The sequence below is a fragment of the Citrus sinensis genome, chromosome 2, assembly GCF_022201045.2.
Source record: "Citrus sinensis cultivar Valencia sweet orange chromosome 2, DVS_A1.0, whole genome shotgun sequence".
NCBI lineage: Eukaryota > Viridiplantae > Streptophyta > Magnoliopsida > Sapindales > Rutaceae > Citrus > Citrus sinensis.
The window spans coordinates 24941988-24962797 of NC_068557.1; the positions used below are offsets into that span (position 1 = coordinate 24941988).

General features: G+C 30.8%; 3 protein-coding genes across 4 annotated transcripts; 1 reads left to right on the plus strand and 2 right to left on the minus strand.

Annotated features, from left to right (window-relative positions):
- Nucleotides 1-6476: 6476 nt before the first annotated feature.
- On the minus strand, nucleotides 6477-7483 carry LOC107175613 (uncharacterized). Its single transcript, XM_015527215.3, has one exon. It carries the CDS (start codon nucleotides 7353-7355, stop codon nucleotides 6759-6761), a length of 597 nt encoding a protein of 198 aa, XP_015382701.2. The 5' UTR covers nucleotides 7356-7483; the 3' UTR covers nucleotides 6477-6758.
- A 3838-nt stretch (nucleotides 7484-11321) lies between these two features.
- Nucleotides 11322-13195, minus strand: LOC107175612 (GDSL esterase/lipase 6). Its single transcript, XM_015527214.2, has 4 exons — nucleotides 12947-13195; nucleotides 12705-12850; nucleotides 11737-12202; nucleotides 11322-11620 (listed from the first exon to the last, which is right to left on the minus strand). The coding sequence occupies exons 1-4, from the start codon at nucleotides 13176-13178 to the stop codon at nucleotides 11376-11378; spliced, it is 1089 nt and encodes a 362-aa protein (XP_015382700.1). The 5' UTR covers nucleotides 13179-13195; the 3' UTR covers nucleotides 11322-11375.
- Nucleotides 13196-14121: 926 nt separating this feature from the next.
- LOC102623790 (uncharacterized) lies at nucleotides 14122-20139 on the plus strand. 2 transcript variants are annotated; one of them, XM_025095615.2, is made up of 13 exons: nucleotides 14122-14421; nucleotides 15108-15217; nucleotides 15309-15419; nucleotides 15551-15608; nucleotides 15877-15966; nucleotides 16642-16736; nucleotides 17012-17065; nucleotides 18301-18438; nucleotides 18727-18784; nucleotides 18880-18994; nucleotides 19346-19415; nucleotides 19602-19673; nucleotides 19768-19914. In XM_025095615.2, exons 1-13 carry the CDS (start codon nucleotides 14259-14261, stop codon nucleotides 19783-19785), a joined length of 1152 nt encoding a protein of 383 aa, XP_024951383.1. In that variant the 5' UTR covers nucleotides 14122-14258; the 3' UTR covers nucleotides 19786-19914. The 2 variants fall into 2 exon arrangements, with proteins under 2 accessions (XP_024951383.1, XP_006468805.1); XM_006468742.4 differs by having other exon boundaries at nucleotides 14124-14421; nucleotides 19837-20139.
- Nucleotides 20140-20810: the final 671 nt, after the last annotated feature.

Sequence of the window (20810 nt, forward strand, 5' to 3'; positions counted from 1 at the left end):
TTTGATAGATATTTCAAGTTTATTTTCATATCTCTACAATTTGTTAAACTTTATCTAGTTTTTGGTAAATTATTTCGATTTATTTTTCCACCACTTTTTTGTTCTATATTCCTACTCGTTTTATTAAATTCCAACATTTTGTTTAGAAATTTCAAGTTCAATTTTTAGATCTCTATTTTCTGTTAAAATTTATCAAATTCTTGTTAAGTTATTTCAACTTTTGGGTTAACTTCTTCTACTCTTGTTTCCACTACTTTTTGGTTCTTTATTCCAATTCTTTTAATTGATTTCTAATATTTTGGTTAAATATTTCAAGTTCATTTTATAGATCTCAACTTATTGTTAAACTTTATCATATTCTTGTTAAGTTCTTCGAACTTTTAGGTTATGCTCCCCAACTCTTGTTTCCACCATTTTTTTTGTTTTATATTTCTACTCTTTTCATTGAATTTAAGTATTTTTCGTGAATGTTTCAAGTTTATTTTTTGATCCCTAATTATTGTTGGATTTATCATATTCTTGGTAACTCTTTCCGAATTTTAGGTTAACCTCTTCAACTCTTTTTTCCACCACTTTTTGGTTTTATATTCCTACTCTTTTTATTGAATTCCAACATTTTATTTGGAAATTTCAAGTTAAATTTCTAAATTCCCACTTTCAATTAAAATTTATCAAATTCTTAGTAAGTTGTTTCAATTTATTTTTCCACCGGTTATTCGTTCTATATTTCCACTCTTCTTATTGAATTCCAAATTTTTAGGTTGATTTTTCAAGTTTATTTTTTATATCTCTATATCCTGTTAGACTTTATCTAGTTATCGTTAAGTTGTTCCAACTTATTTTTCCAGCACTTTGTGGTTCAATATTTCTGCTCTTTTTATTGAATTTCAAATTTTGGGTAAATATGTCAAATTTACTTTTTAGATCCCTACTTTGCGTTAGAATTTATCAAATCTTTGTTAAGTTATTTCAACTTTTGGGTAACTTCTTCCACTCTTGTTCCCACTACTTTTTGTATTTGTATTCCAATTCTTTTAATTAATTTCTAATATTTTGGTTAAATATTTCAAGTTCATTTTATAGATCTCAACTTATTGTTAAACTTTATCATATTTTTCTTAAGTTCTTCGAACTTTTAAGTTATGCTCCTCAACTCTTGTTTTCACCATTTTTTTTGTTCTATATTTCTACTCTTTTCATTTAATTTAAGTATTTTTCGTGAATGTTTCAAGTTTATTTTTTGATCCCTAATTATTGTTGGATTTATCATATTCTTGGTAACTCTTTCCAAATTTTAGGTTAACCTCTTCAACTCTTTTTTCCACCACTTTTTGGTTTTATATTCCTACTCTTTTTATTGAATTCCCACTTTTTGTTTGGAAATTTCAAGTTTAATTTTTAGATCCCCACTTTCCATTAAAATTTATCAAATTCTTGGTAAGTTGTTTCAATTCATTTTTCCACCAGTTATTTGTTCTATATTTCCACTCTTCTTATTAAATTTCAAATTTTTAGGTTAACATTTCAAGTTTATTTTTTATATCTCTATATCCTGTTAGACTTTATCTAGTTATCGCTAAGTTATTCCAACTTATCTTTTCACAACTTTTTTGTTCAATATTTCTACTCTTTTCATTGAATTTCAAATTTTGGGTAAATATGTCAAATTTACTTTTCAGATCCCTATTTCGTGTTTGAATTTATCAAATTCATGATAAGTTATTTCAACTTTTAGGTTAACTTCTTCTACTCTTGTTCCCACAACTTTTTGGTTCTGTATTCCAACTCTTTTTATTGATTTCTAACATTTTACTTAGATATTTCAAGTTTATTTTCTAGTTCTCGACTTATTATTAAACTTTATCATATTTTTGTTAAGTTCTTCAAACTTTTAAGTTATGCTCCTCAACTCTTGTTAAACTCTAATAATGGTTTTATGTTCCTATTATTTTTATTATATTCCAACACTACCAGTACATGTTTCAGGTTCTTTTTTTTTACTAATAATAAATTACTTGTTGAAAATAACAATAATATCAATAAGGCAAATTATGGTTGACCCCTTACTATTTTAACAAATATCAATTTACCACATAATACTAAGAATTTTTTTATTGCAACCCTTCATCATTTTCAACATTTTGAGTCCATAATCTAAGTCCTTTTTTTTTTCATCTTCATTACTTCATGCAATCTTTTGAGTTTGATTGTATGTATACTTGAGCTTTTAACTTTTATACATATCTATTCTCATTGTAATCATTTTAATTAATAGCGTTTAATTATATTAAAAATAAATCTATGCATTTATTTTCATCTTTCTCTTTACTTTTCAAATTAATTGCTTTAGTTTTTCATAACGTCAACGGTAAATAAATAAATAACAAGTAAGAAGGATTGCAATTGCTATGCTTCTAAAGCTATGATGATATAAGTTAAGTTACAAAAATACTTTAATTTACAAGATTAAAGTTTAGTTAATCTATTTTAGTTGAGCATCTCTATTTTTTTTTCTGTGTGCTTGTTGGATATTACTACAGTTATTATTATTAATATCATATCCTGTGGGATTTATAATTAAATATAATAAGAATGTACATATGTCCTACGCTATTTTTGCACTCGATGGATATCATTAACATTTTGATTATGCAATTGATTTTTGCAAGTTACAAAAGAGTGATGATGTATGACAAAACTTCCACGGATAAATTTGTTGTGACCATTCAAAATCTAAAAATTCATTTTTGTAATTTGTAAATAATATTTTCATTGAGGCGGTAGTTTTACTTGCCAAAATTTTTCTATGTATAAATTTTACATAAAAAAGATATATTTTAAACTTTTGTGCTAATATAAAATTAATTTTCTACAAATATATTGATAATTTAATATAGATGAGATATATTACTTTGTAAGTATATTAATAATCACGTTGTGGGTACTAATTAATGCAGTTGTAAATCATTTGAATTAAAAACAAAATAGTTGATGTTTGAATCCATGGGAGTAAATTTAGTTGTTATTAAGCTAAATTAGCCACTTAGGCTTTAGCCCAGTGGTGAACCATTGACCTTATGGTGCGTTTACGTCATAGAATGAGAATGTGGTAGAATAGGAATGGGCTGGGAATGAGAATGAGTTGGAATGAGAATGCGATTTTAATGTTTACTCGGCAAAAATAAATGGGAATGAGAATGTGCTGAAATGTCATTGATGTATTTACTTGACAAAATAAATGGGAATGAGGAATGTGAATGAAAATCAATTTACCAAAATACTTATAGTATTAATAATTAATAAAAATAATTAATTTATCATTATTAACAATATTATCATTATTGTTGTTTTTATTATTACTATTATTATTAACATTTATTATTATTAAATTTTATTGACTTTATTATTTTAGTTATTATTAATTATTGTTATTATTATTTTTATTAATATTATCATTATTAACATTTATTATTATTATTATTAAATTTTATTAACTTTATTATTTTAATTATTATTAATTATTGTTAATATTATTTTTATTAATATTATTATTAACATTTATTATTATTTTTAATTAATATCATTTTTATATCTAGATAATGAAAATTAGATTATTATTACTATTAAATTTTATTAACTTTATTATTTTAGTTATTATTAATTATTTTTATTATTATTTTTATTAATAATAATAAAAATAATGATAAATTAATTATTTTTATTAATTATTATTTTTATCATTATTTTTATTGTTAATAATGATAATATTAATAATAAAAATAAAAATAATTAATAATAACTAAAATAATAAAGTTAATAAAATTTGATAATAATAATAATTATCATTAATGACATTTAAAATAATAATAAATTTTTGATAAATTAAAATAATAAAATTAATTGTGATTTGAATGAGGGTAATTTAGAAAATATGAAAAAATTAGAGGAATACAAAAGTAAACATATATTTCATTCACATTCCCAACCCCCGGGAATGAGATTCCCATTCCTTATTCCCAAATTGTGTGGGACCCACACATTTTATTCTCATTCCCAAATTACATTTTGCCAAGTAAATATATGTTTCATTTTTATTCCTTCATTCTCATTCCTCATTCCATGAAGTAAACACACCATTAAAGTAAAACATGACTATGAGGGCAATAATTCGAGTCCTCATAGACTCAAACTCCCTTAATTAAACATAATTATATGGAGATTATTTGTAAAATTTTTCTCCCTTACGAAATACAAGTGGAGTGGAGACACTCCTCCTCCGTGAGGGTTATTTGTCTGGGCACTTACTTCATAGAATTTAAAATGTAATAATATAAGTCTCAGTTTGTATATCTAATTGTAAATATCAGTGTAATAATCTGCTGTTATAACAGTTGTAAATATCTGTGTAATACAGTAACATGATGCTTAATCAGTTAAAAAAAACTAAATTGAAAAAATTATATTCAAATTCAATTTCTTTTACCACTAGAATAAAAGTATATAAATTAAATTTAGCGAGAATTACAGTGAAAACATATTTCATGTGGCAAAGATTATAACAAGCTTAAGACGTATAAATAAAAATGAATTTAAAAGACTATATTTCTCCCCAATGGCATAAAATGTTTTAAAAGTAAATTTAGTAAAACATACTGCTTACTATGAAAATGAATTTATATTTTTCATATTTTTAAATAATTTAATTTTTTTTGGTTGTGATATAAATTAACTTAATTTCAAAAAAATATAGATATAAATTTAAGATTGAACATATTTTATAATACTTGCACATCATTTAGTAGACAAATCATGTACCCATATAGTGAGTGCAATGTTACTCAAATAATTTAATTTAATTTAGAAATATAACTGTCATGCTTAAATTATATAACTATAAGTATAACATAATACAACATTATTCAATATTAGTTGCATTCAAATTGTAATTATCCATGTTATGTACCATTATGAATTTGATTAATGTTTAACAAAAAAATTATTATAGCAAAAAGGATTAAATAAAATAATTAATCTCACTTAAGATAGTATGAATTAATTTGCACAAGAGATTGATTATGAGTTTTATTTAAAAATATCAAATATTAGATGCTTTATATTTTTGTAATATATGAATATTTGTTTTAGAGGGTATACATAAAACATACTAATATTGGCCACTAATAATAACAACAACAACATTTGAGGGGTAATTACGATGTTTGGAATGATAATTATTTGATAGTTGGATAAATATTGTCCTCATTTTAGTAGGTAGGGATTTAAGTCCTTGAATGTGAATCGTGAGATCCTGGAATTGATTTCTTCTAAATATCTGGAAATAAATCGATTTCGTTATATGTTTAGATACTCGGATTCTAATGTAATTAAAAGTTGATAAAATTATTTTGATAGTTTTGTAAGCAAAATATCATTATATTTATTACATAATATTAAAAATAGTGCAATTAATAAATTAAATTTTTTAATTAATATATAATTATTTCCATTTATTATATTTAAATAGTATTCTCATTAGTACATAAGTTACATTTTTTAAGGCAAAATATCATTAAATTTATAATGTAATATTAAGAAAAATAATATAATTATTTTTATTTAAATATATTAGTCCAATTAATTTTATTTAATTATGTTTCTTTTAGGATATAAGTTAAATATATTAACTATATTTTCCATGAATCAAAAGAAAAAGGAAGTATTTTTTTGGTGTAAAGTTGAGGGGGTCTTTGATAATTTACTAGTTTTGAATTGATTATCTTAATATTTCCTAAAATGAGGGAGTTCTATGATAGTTTCTTTTAACATTTGCCGCTTTAAGCGATTAAAAGGAGCGAATCGGTGGCCGGTTACATCCGCATTATTAAAAAAATAATAAAGGCAGCTGCATGACATGCAGCACTGCATTACAGCCCGACCCTACTGATTGATGGCATCAATGATGCATCATCATATTTTCTGATGCAATATTTTAATGCGCACAAGTGATAATCTTTGGGGTCAATGGGGTGTACTTAAAATTATCCAATAAAGTTTGGCAAAACAAGCAAGGTAAAAGCTATGAAGGCCCAAGTCCAAAATTATAAAACGAAGCCCTCTTATATTGTCTCAAAATTATAAAAAGTGCTCAATATTTATTATCCAAGCCCACATACATGCACAATTCAGAAATCAGAACCGAATCTGAATAGCGTGGTAACTGATCTGAATAATCCATTTGACCGGATTTTTTCTTCAACAATAAATGGGGAAAAGGAGCGTCCAACAATTTTCTTGCTCAAGTCATCATATTTTTAACAAATTAGAATTGTTGGAATATGGAAAATATATGCCAGAGCCCAGAAACAAAAAGGGAGCTAGATAGAATTTTACGTGAACAAATTTTGATCGTATCAAGAGCATACGAACAAATTAAATGGAAGTAGCAAAAATGAAACAATTAAATTCAAGCCAGGCAATACACAAAATTTTCAAATTAATTAGTAGTAAAACAATTATTAAATTTAATTAGAATAGTTAACAAACATGCTCCCCAAAAACTATCAACATATTTCTAGATCACAATCTCTGTCTGTTCTTTTAATTTCTCTCTATCTACATAGATTTATCATCACATCACACCCACTACATAATTATAGTTAATTAACATTCTCTCTTGGTCGGTAAACAAATCTGAGAGAAAATACAATTAATTATCTCTCAAAATTAAAACATATAAATGGCCATCAATCATTTCATCATCACCTAGAACAAACTGGCTCTTCCTTTATAGTTTCCAACAACGGCTTCCTTGACCTACATGAAACTAATCTATACTTGAACTCCGGCACCGGAAAGTATCCTTCATGATCACCCTCCAAGCTCAATCTTGATGCTTCTTCATTATTATTATCATCATCATCAACTTTACCACCATCATTCAATCTTTCTTCCTTCTCAGCACAAGAGGCGGCGGCGGCGGCGGCGGCGGCGGCACCAGATTCCGGTGACACCCTCACAATCTGTCCACCGGATATTCTCTTGGCAGCAGAGTGCGCAGCCATGAAAAGCGAAGCCATGTCGGCTGCGGTCACCATAGAATTGACCCTCTTCATAGGGAACATAATGTAAACGTTCCCGAACTCCAGCTCCTCGTCAGCGGCGAGCGCACTGAATCTTTTTCCAATGTGAAGAGACTTGGCGTTTGTTAAGAAGAAATTGGGACACTCGAGCATCACCTCCGCAGCTTTCACGAGCTCCCGGAACTGCCTTATCTCGCCGCCGGGGAGAATGACTCTGGCCGCCTTGGGGCTCTTCATCAACGGGGTCGGTAAAGTGCACGACACGTAATTGCCCATGATGCGAACACAAACGCAGAGATATATAGAGGTAGCAAGGCTTCCTGAGAACTTGTTGAAGATTCGTTAAAATGTTTGTTGAGAAGAGAATGTGGGTGGGGGATGTTAGGGTTTATATATAAACGTAAAACGGGGGGTCAAATGGTAGGCGGAATATTTTGACGAGTTAACCAAAATAATAATAAAAGTAATAGTGTGGGAAATGATCGTGGAAGTCCTGCGGAATAAGGGGAAAAAAATAAAAAATAAAAAATAAAAAGAATATTATTCAGTGGGGAAATACCGTGGGTATCTCTAGGATTTTGTACAATCAAATATATAGATATAGTTTACATTTTGTTTTCATATAGGTCCCTTTCTTATATTTTTATTTGGTTGGCTATATGCTTTTGCGTAGATAAAGTTGTAAGCTAATTTGAATAGCATCATCAAGATCTGATGGCGTAATATATGTAGATACAAACTATAAAATTGTGAGTTAATTTTTTATGAACATTAATATTTATATATAAACATATTGATGACATACTTATTCATACGGGATGTATCTCTTTAATCAAGTTAATACGGTTTAAATCAATTATAACTAATTCACTAAGAGGATATGATTAATCATAAAGAGACATATATAATTTCTCCTATAACTCAAGAGTTACGTATGTATAAAGAGTGTGATGAACAATCATCAGTGAACTAACGACAATTCTTTTAGGATTACTTATACAAAGGCAAACAAAAGAATAATTCTCTTAGTCATGATATAAATTAATGTTTTATGCTAGAAGATAATGGAACAAATAAGTCCTTCAATAATTGAGGGGCAAAATATTTAAATTATAAGTTTTACTAACAAACTTCTAAAGGAGAATGGAGCTAATTTTTCAAAAAGTTTAATTATGGTAAATAACCTATGTAATTAAATTATACTCTGAACTTAATTATATTTTCTTTTTTCATTTAAAAGGAAGAGAGAGTATAGACGTGCAATTGAATTATTTTCTTAGAAAATAGTATCCATATTATAATCTATTAATATTAATTAGTTGTTCAAATATGTTATCCTTAAATAGTTTGAAACATAACGATCCGTTAGATAAGCTTAAGCTTAGTTGAGGGGTATATAATATTTAAATTGTTGATTTTATTGACAAGCCTATTCAAAGTGGATTTTGACCATACGGCGGGGGCATGTATGAAAAGACTACGAACCATGTCCTGACTTAGGGTTGCACGAAACCTCAGGGTCCCAGAAGTTATTGCCCGATAAGAAAATTTTAACTAGAAGCAGAAGAAGACGCGTTAGGCTTTTACTAAGAAAAGAGAGGGAAGGTGTTTGATTGTTTGTTTGTGCACTGTGTGTGTGGGTTACGCTCACGCTATGTAATCAGCTTCCATTATTCATCAATAAATAAGTTCTGGCCATTGTTGGCTGTGAATGCGCGTGGGTCCATTCCATCTACAAAAGCTATTTCGACATGATTTCCAGGTTGCTAGAAGAAATCAAAGAAAGTGTGGAATTTTCCGCTGTTTTTTTATTTATTTTCTTTTTATAAATTTTAATTTCATGGATTCAAGAAACAACGCCAGTTGGAGAGGAGAGTGAGTTGTTTTGTTTTCTTTCTTTCGAGTTATATATGCATGTGTTGATTAGAATAAAGTCAAATGTGGTGGCACCCTCGTTGCTTCTGTATTCCCCACTTGTTTCCTTTCTTTAATCCTTTTGATCGTCATGGTGTTCGCTATTATATTGAAGTTCTTTTTCTTTTTTCTTTTTTCTTTTTTTACCAAATAAAATAATACATTGAACATTAAAAAAAAAAAAAAATACTTCTATGTAAGGATAGTAATATGATTACATCTCAATTGATGTAGCATTCGATGTTAAAAAAATATATATATCTTTTTAAGAACTTAAGTTATCTTTCTAGATTATGCGGTAATTTTTTTGATATATAAATATGTCAGTGCGTTTCTAGATTTAGTTATTTAGTATTTTAATCTTAATAATGTCAACGATCTTCACTTTATCTCAACTTTCGTTGTAACAAATATATGGATGTGATTAGTAGTAACTAATAAAATAAAATACACACAAAATTGAGACATAAAATTATTTCTCAAATTGGTAGTGTACACTTGACATTTATAAAAAGGATAAGGATCATTTCTTAATTTAATCTGCCAATCACATGCATCCTTATACTTGTGGATGTGTCATTTTCAAGGAGACAACTAGATTAATTTTATAAGTGAAAATAACAAAAGAAGAGTTCAAATTCCGCTCTCACTAACTTTCGAAAAGATTAGTTAAATTTTAGGTATGATGGTGCAGTGTAGTGTGCATTAATTAAATAAATAAATAAAAAAGTATGGTGGTACCCTACCTGCTTCTCTATTGCTTGCTTGTTTGGTGATATTCCTTGTTGTTTTCATCAGGTTCGGTCGCTTATCATTTAAGGAAATCAATTTTTTTCTTATTAAAAAAAAAAGAAATCAATTTTTTTTCTTCTAATTATTACCACCCATTGTGGAAAATAAACATCGGAACCTAATTCAATAATAAAATTATAGAACGTGAAAACATTCAAACTTGTTTGTCTTAAGCACCATGAAAAAATGTATTTAAATTTTACCTAATATGTGTGATTTGTAAGTGATATGGTACCTAAATTTATTGTAATTTTTATTTAAGGTGAGATGATCATAAGTTTCTCCACCCAACAAAAACAAATTCCAGGTAAGTATATCATGTTGGCGTAAGAGTGATGTAATAATTAAAGTAAACACTAATTGCATATGACTCGCACTAAATTCATTATTACATATGTATATTAATTTCTCACAAAGTCTAGAGTAAAAAAAAAAAAGAAAAAAGAAGAAGAGCAAAGTCGTTATAAAAAATATTGACTTAGGCCTCAAACAATTCTGGAAGTTGGGTGCGTGTGCAGTACTGTGGGGGCTATTAATTGCAACAATTCAATGTGTTAGTCACTGAATAATGTGAAAAATTACCAACAATTTAGGCAGTCATTGTACCACAATCTACGCCCAAGTCTATGATACCAAAGCCAGCTAACATATTCCACAAAATTGATTCATTCGTCAACCATAAACTCTTTTGTATATTAATTTGAGGTGCGATGACGTAGAATGGTTGTGCATCATGAGCGGGATAATTTTTGGAGGGTATAAGTTGAACTATAAGTATTTATTTTCGGTGTATAATATAACATTTCGAAACTAGCGATAAGACGAACCAAACCCAGAATTAGTCGAGTTAGAAATTATGTTTCTTTCCTGATCATTTTTCAGTTTTAAGATTTTTTTTTCCTATTTCTTCTAGGATTTTTTTTTCAAGAATTCGAATTTAAACACCGTTTGTTTTCCTTTTCTTATTTAGATTAGAAGAATTTTATTATAAAATAATATCTCGGATCTGTTTATTTTGGTAAATTCGTAATATTTAAGGTTATTATATAGAAGGGCCAAAACCATAACTTTGTCAATTTAGAATCGTTTAATAAACTTCATTATTCAGAAACTTTGTTTCAACTATCTTCAGGTTTTTACATTTCCGTTTCATCATACAACGTCCTTCATAAAATTAATCATCTACATTTATTTGTATTTATATTTATGTTGAAAAATAGACAAACAAGTGAGTTTTTGTTTTAAAAACAAAATCTACATATCATATTTATACTAGATAATTGTATTATCCTATAAGTACTTAGAGATTTTATTGTCACACTTACTTAGTTAAGGTGAAGTATTTCAAATGGGATACTTTATAGCAACTATCGTTTCATCTGAGTATATTGTGTATGCTAACTCAGGTGGAAACATATTTTTCTTTTTTCCCCATTTTGATATTAGCTTACAAGAAGAATGGTTTTGTAAATTTTAAATAATTATTAATTTCCTTATTTTATTTTTATTTTTAATAAATAAAACATGGGTCTAAATTAAAAATTTTAAATAAAACTTCTTAACAAAATAAAATTGATACATTGCTCGAAATTAATGGATAGTACTCAAACTAATATTATTGGATAGAGTCTTCAAATTAACAGGCCTGATTACCGAATCCTTTCCATGCCATAAGGCCTTGGAAATGAGCTTGTAAGCATGCTCAGATGGATGAAAATAATCCCAGAACAAGAATGCATTGGGATTCTCACAAATCTTGTAACCTTCCTTCCCACACTGTACCAATCCTCCAAGAGTTCCATCACCGCAGCATGCACTTGAAACATCACTGAAACCTGTTTGCAATCACAAGCAATGAGTTATAATTAATTTACTCAAATCATTGAATTATGCAATTCTAATCCTAAATTAAGTTGCTTAGTAGCAGAAGTAAATGCTTCGATAGGATTACCATAGCGTGTTGGATTTGCTCTAAATCTCTGAACGAGGTTGTATACCCCTCCAAAAACTGCAACTGCACCAGGGTAATTAGTGGGAACATTTTGGACCAAACTCTCCAATCCCTTGTTGTAATTCTTAACCATCACATTCATTTTCCCATAGCATCGATCAACCGGTGCACCGGGCAATAGAGCCCTGGCCGGAACGCAGCCAACCGGGCCGAGTGAAAACACGGCAATGCGGCGAGCTCCAAGACTGTGAAGCTGGTCAATCAGCTTTGCCACTTCTGCTAACATTGCTTGAACATAAGCATCTGGGGCAAGTGCTGGGGTGTCAAATTGCAGGAAATAGTTAAAGATATCATTGGAGCCGGATTCGAAGAAGAAGAGCGATTGCTGGACTAGATTTTTGTCAATATGGCTTTGTTTTACTAGTGCCTGGAATTGCTGAAGCTGGTCCTGGATTGGTATCACTCCCTGTGACAAATTGAAATGAAAGTATAGATCCATTTTACTTTTCTAACTGATCAACTAACTAATTAAAAGTAATAGATGCATATGTTTGGTGATGCTAACAATTTGTTTTTCAATTCTAGCAATCTTTTTACTGCTGTTATGATGAAGCGCGCGCACAATTCTCATGATAGATACAGACTCACCAAATGCATTAATTTGTTGTATCTTTACTTCAACTAGAGGTGTACTTTATGTTAAGTGATGATTTGCCCTGTCTTCGCTTATTTCTTTTCATGGGGCAGTTAAGATAGTTATCATATATTGTACCATGGAACCACTAATAATGGACTTATATTTTGTTCGCGAAAAAGAAAAACACAGATCATAAGGGAATCTTGGTCCCAATTACAAGACAAGTTGGTTTCTTGACTATTTTAAGAAAGAGAACAAGACTTGCATGTTTAAAACTTTCTTAAAATTTACCCAACTCACCACTTCTCGATAGCAAGGTAAAGTGTCTTACCCAGTCCTTATTTGTCTCCGTAAGTACACCACTGCCAGCACTTGCAAAATTTATGCCATTTGCTGGATAATCCTTCCTACTTCCGTTTAACACAGCAATTCGTGCCTCTAGATATGGCTTTTGTAACTCAATGCCGATGAATTGTGCTGCACGTCATCGATTCAGTAAAAAGTAAACCAGTATAGCAAAAAGATCATGTAAATGGATATAGATATATACATATAAATAAATTATAAACTCACAAATAAAGTCTGCAACTGTTCTGCCATTAGTGAACCTCCCAGTGGGGTGATGAAAAAAACTGGAACCATAAGGAGGGAAATCAGCCTGAGCAGTACAGTTTTTGTTAAAGTGATTGTTTCCAGCATCGAAAATGGAGTCACCAAATGTGATGATTGCTGGGACATGGAGTGAAAAAGAGACTGAAATAAGTAAAGAACTGAAAAAGAAAAATGTCAGAGCAAGTCTCTCCATGAAGGAACAAAAAATAAGCTGCAATTATATCAAAACAGCTGCACTGGAACTGCCGGGAAGTGCAAGTTTTATTGTGGAAAGTGGAAAGATCAAGACAAAATAATGTAACAGAATGCACGAGCATGGGCATCAAGGTCCGTTTGCTTTATTTCCCCTTTATGTATCATTTTGCCGAAGAAGCAAGTTCCCATTGACATTTATGATCCCATATCGTACGTCATTTTGCACCAATCGGTGCCTTTTAGAAGGGAAAAGAAACGTAAAGTAACCAGAAATATGAACACTTTTCTATAAACTGATCCACAGTTTGTTCGAAGTACGGCAGAATGATGTACAACAGTTTAGAGTTAAATTATTTCAGGAATATTAATTTTGATTTTTGTCTTATTTAGTTCTCTTCTTATAGTCTATGCTTTTTCTTTTCTTTTAAATGATAAAAGGATAATATTATATTATGAAAAAAAAAAAATAGAACAACATAGTTTTGTGACAGTTTTTATCCCCGTTGTTATCTAAATATAATTTTTGGTTCAAATATATAATTTTTTTTTTTATTTGTGATGACTTTGGAAATAAATGAAGTAAATAGTGTGATTTGTTTTTATAATATTTTCTAGTAATAAAATACATTCTTTTCAGTCACAATTATTTTTGTAGTTAATTTTGGTACAACTTGTGAATTTAAAAAATATTTGCTTAAATTAAATAAAAAATCAGCAGTTGAATGTTGGTCTTTAGAGTTTTATATTTTCAAATATAGACATAGTTTTGGCCATTTGTATCAAATGAATCGCTGACCTTGATGAAATGACCAGAGTATCCTCATATTTGTTTTGCCACCTCATAGAGTATTTCAGTCATTTCCTGTGGTATAGAACACATCACAGCGGTTATTATTTTATTGTAATAAAGTAATAGAATAGTGTATCTTCAAATCCTACGACGTCGTTATTTTCAAGAAACGTTTGCCTACTATTCTTCTCTCGTCATTGGCCTCTGTTTGGTGTCCGCGCACAGGCACGGCGAGAGTTGGTTCTCTTCTTCCACAGTGCTCACTAAAATAAAATAAGTGACCAAGCAATGGAGAAAGTGGAAGAAGATATATGGGCAAGAGCCACGAAAGCAGCTGACGATCTTTACCATGTCAAAGAAACGTTTTTTCCAGCGAACCCAGATGACAAAGTATCCAAATTGCAAAACGAATCGGATCTCGCTCTCAGACTCCTCGATTCCGTCCCTCCCGGTACCTTTTCCACTTTCTCTTCATACCCTTTTCGATTTTTCTCTCATATTTTTTGTCACTTTTGCATTTGTTCCTGTGTCCTTTAGATAAATGAATTTAAGACTATGATTATTGGAGCTTAGTGCAATGCAAGTTATTTGTTTGATTAGAATTTGTAATTTTCTGTTGATTCTTATACATTTTAACAATTTATTTGTTTGATCAGAATTTTTTAATTTTCTGTTGATTCTTATACATTTTAGCTGTAAAATCAGTGTCCGTAGACTATGATTGAGGTGATAAGGCTTCGAATCCGCATTTTCTGTAGTGTAGAATTAGCAGCTGCAGCTGGCAAGTGTAATGAGTGGGTGATTGGTAAAAATTAGCTGCCAAAATTGGGCGTTTACCAAACATGTTAGCTACCATGCCTTCAAATTTGAGTAGAAGCACAATCATTACAAACATGCCCTTAGTGGAATTGTCGTAATTTATATTATTTTCCAGACAATTGTACTTGGTGGTCTAATTTTTGTTTTCGTAGGTTCAATCTATATTCTTTGGGTCCCAAGCAACTATTTATGTGTGGCTACTTTAGCTGCAAATTTCATCTTTGAGGATATCATGTCACATTTAGTAACAAAAATTCATTTTTGTGAAGTTTTCTTTTTCTGGTGCTCATGTGATTGCTACTGCGGATTTGTGTACAGAGCAAAGGAAGTCACCTACACAACGGGCGACATATGAGTATCTTAAAGGGAAGATATTGGATGTAGTACCTGAGTACAGGAAAGATGCTGAGGATCATCTCTCTAAAGCTGTGAGCAAGAATAGACAGTTAAAAATTCTTGTAGTTTAATTTGCTTCAATGCACTGGCTCAGATTCATGTTTCAAAGCTTTTATTCCCCAGGTGAAGCTGAATCCATCTCTTGCAGATGCTTGGCTATGCCTGGGTAGCTGCATTTGGAAGAAGGGAGATCTACCTGCAGCCAAGAACTGCTTCAATCTGGCTTTAAGCAAGGTTATATCTGAAATTAGATTGAGATTGTTTTTGACATTTCAATAATTGTTGTTGTATTCACTCCACGTGTGTTTATTTTCTGGATTCAGTTACAATAATCACTATAGATATATTTTTTTGGTCTAATATAGGGTCCAAACAAGAAGATACTTTGTCAGTTATCAATGCTTGAAAGAAGCATGGCTCAAGGCAAGAAAATTCTCTTCCTTAGCGTTATGTTGTTTTAAGTCTTTTTAGATGCTCCAGGATACAACTTTTAAAAGCTTTCTTTTCAAATTACATGTTTTTAGCATCTTGGCTCCTTCTTTTACTTATCTGTAGATAAATAAATAAATATACACATGGTCATAATAATTGAAGTATTGGATCCCATTGTTCCATATTTAATGAAAGGAAGCATGTTCTATCTTGACCTTGATTATGAACTGTGTGGCAAACATATTTCTTCTTTTTGTAGGCTCTGAGAATCAAGCAGAAATTGTCGAGGAAAGCATTCAACATGCCAAGGAGGCTATCACATTGGATGTCAAGGATGGGAATTCTTGGTGTAAGATCCTACATCAGAATTACTTTATGATTTGATCTCTTTAGTTTGTATTGATTTTTGAAATTAATTGACATAACTGATTTTGCTTTTTTTTCATTTAGTTTTAACTTCATATTTTAATAATAGTTGATGGTTAGACTATTTCTCTTCTAGCTGCATTTGGAGAAAAATATTTAGGCTTTATTTACTGTACATACATGCAGAGAGATGTGGTATTTCCACATTAAGCTTATTCTAGTTTTTCTATTATGCTTGGATTCTTGTTGAACCCACATGCTTGCATTTACCCTCAAATCTAACCATACAATATAACTTACAATCTGATTATTTTAGTGTTTGAATATGTTTCACATGCTGCATGCTGACTTTATGTGGACTTAAAAATCTAATTTGTACATCTGATGCGTTGCTGGAGTTCTTGGGTAGCTTCTAATGACAATGCTAGTTGATGATTGGTCACTTTGTTTATTGCTGCTTATGGAGAAAAGCATTTAGTTTCTGTCTATTATACTGTATTACTCGTTTTACTATTCCTCTATGATGGTTTGTTACAAATTTTTGTTCATTCTATATGCAGCATTTTTTATGCTTACATGTAAGAAACTACTTTCTAATTTTCTATTTTTTTCTTAATTTCTTCAACCTGTAACAGTATATGCATCTTCCTACTGACAGATAACCTTGGAAATGCATGCCTCACAAGTTTTTTTGTGACTGGATCTTGGGATCACAGCAAACTTCTGCAGTCTTTGAAAGCTTACCAGAATGCCGTGAGTTAGCAGAGTAGAGCTTTCCCTTCCAATACATTTTTGTATCTCTGTGGATTTCTTCAAATTATATATTTGCAATATGAATTATTATTGTTATTTATTATTACTATTTTTGTTTTATATTGTTTCATTTGTGAAGAAATCTCTTGATTAAGGGCCGCCAAGGAAGCATTTTAAAACTATCTACATTATTTAATTAGGATCATTAGTTTACCCTTCATTTTTGCAATTTAGACTTCCATTTCGTGAATTTGATTGTTGGTCATCTGTGTCAGGAGAAAGATGAGAGAATGAAGTCCAATCCAGATCTTTATTTTAACTGTGCCACTGTAAGTTCTGTTTTCCTTTCCTGTTTTCTCTACGATAAAGTTCCTTGAAACACTGAACATCAAAATGGATCCAGATCTTTGTCTTTGTTACTGTCAGATCAACTCATATTAGTGTCTTGTTTCTTATATCTATCGGATTGCTTTTTCCGTTTCCTTAAGTTACTAAAATTTGTTATGTGCTTCTCGATCCTTAGTCACGAGAATATATTAACCCCATTGGGTTGTATGCTTGTTCCTTTGCCAGTTTTCTATTTGAAATTTTCTTAAACAGCAAAAGAATTATGTAACCCTGATCTTTATTTCTGTTGATATCAGGTGTAGTTGTGGTATTATTATAGTCTTTCTCTTGTATGACTGTGTTTCCCTTCAATTCACTAAAATCTTGTTGTACACTTGTTCTACAAAACCCATTTTCATAATATAGAATCTTAATTCATTTCTTCCTTTTTTTTTTCTTTTGCTCCAATGGCGTATCACATACATGAGTTTTTCCAATTTTTTTGACATGAGGGCAGCACTTGACTGCTGAAAAGGAAGAGGAGCTGTCCTCAATCCCATGTTTCCTATAAAAAATGAGTTGTCCTCTTTAGCCTAAGGTGTGCTCTTCATATGGCCTCCTTTCTTTTGTGGCCATCAGCTGCTGACCATTGCAGATTAACTGGTTGTCAGTTGCTGAAATACTCCACAGATTTAGAGGTTAAACAAGTCCTCTGGCTTCTTGGTGTCTTTCTGAAAACCTGCAGGAACTGCTATCTAGCAGGAAAAAAGAGAATATTTCTACATATTGGTAACTCTATGTTGCCTTTTCTGTCACTTTGAATGATCTCCCATACTGTCTATTTAAGCTTCTTATCCAATTTGCAAGATAAGTCCTAGCACTCAGAAATGCTTGTGATTCTATCTTCGGTGACTCACGTTATCAGTGTAAAGATTATGCTGCAGGCATCAATCATCACAACATAGAAATATAGAACTTGTGACTTATTAGAGGCTTTGGGCATCAGCCTTAAGTAATGAGAGTGGGTGATTTTATAAATGAAAATATATCAACAGAAAAGAATGAAGGAAAAATAGTTTAAAAAAGAGTTGGATTAACTGATTGATATATATTTGTATGATATCACTGATGTGAAAATGTCATTGGATGGTGGATGTTAATCCTACCAGTTCAGAGCAAAGTACTATTTTAAAATTCATTGGTGTACATTAATTTTTCATGGACTTTCTGTTTACAGGTTAACAAGTATTTAGAGAATTACGAGAGAGCCCTCAGTGGGTTTGAAGCTTCCGCTTTAAAGGATCCTAGTCTTAATGCTACTGAGGAGGTCCAGATGATGGTTAATCTTCTTGATAAGATAGAGAACTTGTTGAAGGTAAATATATTTTGTATTATTAGTAGTTGCTGAAAACGCTTGTGCTTTTCTCTGAGGAAGACTCTATTTCGTGCAACTTCTTTTGAAAAGACAGATGTTATGAACACACTTGCACATTTGATGCTAAATCTTCACTAAATATTGAACTTTTCAGGAAGTAGTTGATTTGGACCACTTTGAAGTTATTGATACTAAATACCACTCCTAATTCATTGTCAAAATTCAAGATTGGTTGATCTAGTATAGTTTTATGCATTATTTCTTAAAGAATGCATGTGGTTTTTACAGGGCCATGCTAAAACTAAACGGGTTGCATCTTTGGCATCATCCTTGGCTGTTGTCAAGTGTAAGCTATGTTACTCTACCTTTTGTTTCAGTCTGTGATTCATTTGGAAACTTAATATGTATATTTGTTTTTTTGCATACTTGGTATTTGGTTAGTGAGTTCTTCACATAAAAGAGCTACAGTGGATTTGCTGTCAGAGGGCCTCAACAAAGCAGTTGCAGTAGTGGGAAAGGTGCTATTTTTTGTGAAGCATGAGAATGTCACTCCCCTGTGAGTAGTCTGCTGAGCAACATTTTCTTGCTATATTTACTGCACATATTAAATTTATGTCATAAAATTTGACAAATTGTTCACATTTTGAACTCCATGGAAAAATTGTATCTAGAGATACTGAGGGGTGGCAGATAGTATGCGTCTTTATTTGTTCTTTCTTTTAATAGGATTCTTGGTTGGGGCCTTAGGATGACTTTTGGGAAATAGTTGCTTCATACTTTTATTTCTTAAGCACCATCTTGCATGTAACTTTCTCATCAAAATAAGATCACCTTCTGTTCTAATTTTGTATAAGCTATCAGCATGTCGAGAGCACATCCCAACTCTTGTTTCTTGTTTCTCATGCAGGTATTTTTTGGTTTGTGATTCAAATCAAACATGCTTTGTTCTATCTGTGTATGGTATGCGAAATGATGCGGTAAGAGTTGGTTTCTTGACTATTTCATTTTTTATTCCGTCCATGAGAGGTGATCCTCTTCCTTCCTATAACCCATTTTTCGACATGAAATTTGGCAAAATTGCAAAGAAAATTCATTGTTTTCTCTTGGTCCCTCTCATGCACTTTACAAGTTCACTGATAAACAACTGAACCTTCTGGTTGCAGATTAAAGAAGGCGACTTACTAACGCTGCTGGAACCTTACTACCGTCTTGTTGATTTTTCTTGGAAAGGAAAGGTATGATCTCTTTCAAGTTTCAACTATGGATGCCTTAATGTTAGAGCGCACAAGACTGTCCAAGAAACTAATAATTCACTTGCTCTTTGTATAGATCTACCCCCAAGGATGATGATGATCAGATTCCTAACTTTTAGTTTTTATTTCTTGTAAATTTAACCAGTGTCACCAGTTCAAGTCAATTCGAGTGGATTTCTTGGAGCAAGTGCTTGTAAATGGAAAAACCCTGCCTCCTCAACTATTACTTCGATCATCGATCTATGCCCAACATAAACCATGAAAACAGTTGTTTTAAGTAGAATTTTTGTGAGTTCATCTCTAATGGGGTTTTGTTGATCTGCTCATTAATTTCTTTTGTTGTAATGTGTGTAAATAGAATAGGGATGAAAAGGAAAGGTAAATACGTGAAGGTGTGAATTTTTGCCCAAGTTGTCAAATCAAAACAGAGAATTGTACATTCTATTGATGATTTCATTGCATTGCCTCTTTCTTTTGAGTTTTAACATCGTGCATATAACCGCCCCCATAAATAAAAAGAGAATTGGGGATTACTAACTGGGGAACCAAATAGCATGCCTGACTCCCTGTGCCACACATTTTTGGTTTGATAAAAGCTTGTTTTCAGGAATGGTCAAATATTCTTTTTAAGACAATTACGTCATTTGATTATAATGACTTAATTGTATTTAATTTGGGTATAATTGACTAAAATAATAAAATTCTGTGTAACTTAACCATATTGCTTCATGATTATTTCGTCAAACAGAGTCATTTCCCAATCCTTAAATATGGGCTTTTTCTTCCTTCAATTGCTTAATTGTTATTTGCTTTGCGCTCGTCACCACTTTATCCCGCATCAAGCTTGTAAAGGCTATCGAAGGTCCCTGTTCCTGAAGCTGTCCCTGGAAAAAAAAAAATCTCCAGCTTGGAGCAAAGAATTAGCATCTGAAGGAAGGTGTAAAACAGTAAAAGCTCACACTGAATTTCTCGAAAACGTTGAAGCTTTCCTAATCTCTGAGTTTGCAATTCAATTTCAATCTCCTTTAATTTTAACGTAAAACATGCATGCGAGTGAATCGTGATACACAGACTCTCTTGGTTTCGATTTTTACATATCACTCAAAATTTATTTAAAAG

Excerpts from the sequence above, each read along its gene's own strand:
- LOC107175613 (XM_015527215.3), bottom strand. The coding sequence starts at position 7,355 with ATGGGCAATTACGTGTCGTGCACTTTACCGACCCCGTTGATGAAGAGC.
- LOC102623790 (XM_006468742.4), top strand. The coding sequence starts at position 14,259 with ATGGAGAAAGTGGAAGAAGATATATGGGCAAGAGCCACGAAAGCAGCT. Across the intron at positions 15,967-16,641 it reads CAAGGATGGGAATTCTTGGT|ATAACCTTGGAAATGCATGC; the intron begins GTAAGATCCTAC and ends TCCTACTGACAG. Across the intron at positions 16,737-17,011 it reads TGAAAGCTTACCAGAATGCC|GAGAAAGATGAGAGAATGAA; the intron begins GTGAGTTAGCAG and ends CATCTGTGTCAG.
- LOC107175612 (XM_015527214.2), bottom strand. The coding sequence starts at position 13,178 with ATGGAGAGACTTGCTCTGACATTTTTCTTTTTCAGTTCTTTACTTATT. Across the intron at positions 12,851-12,946 it reads AACAGTTGCAGACTTTATTT|CACAATTCATCGGCATTGAG; the intron begins GTGAGTTTATAA and ends GATGACGTGCAG. Across the intron at positions 11,621-11,736 it reads AGCAAATCCAACACGCTATG|GTTTCAGTGATGTTTCAAGT; the intron begins GTAATCCTATCG and ends GATTGCAAACAG.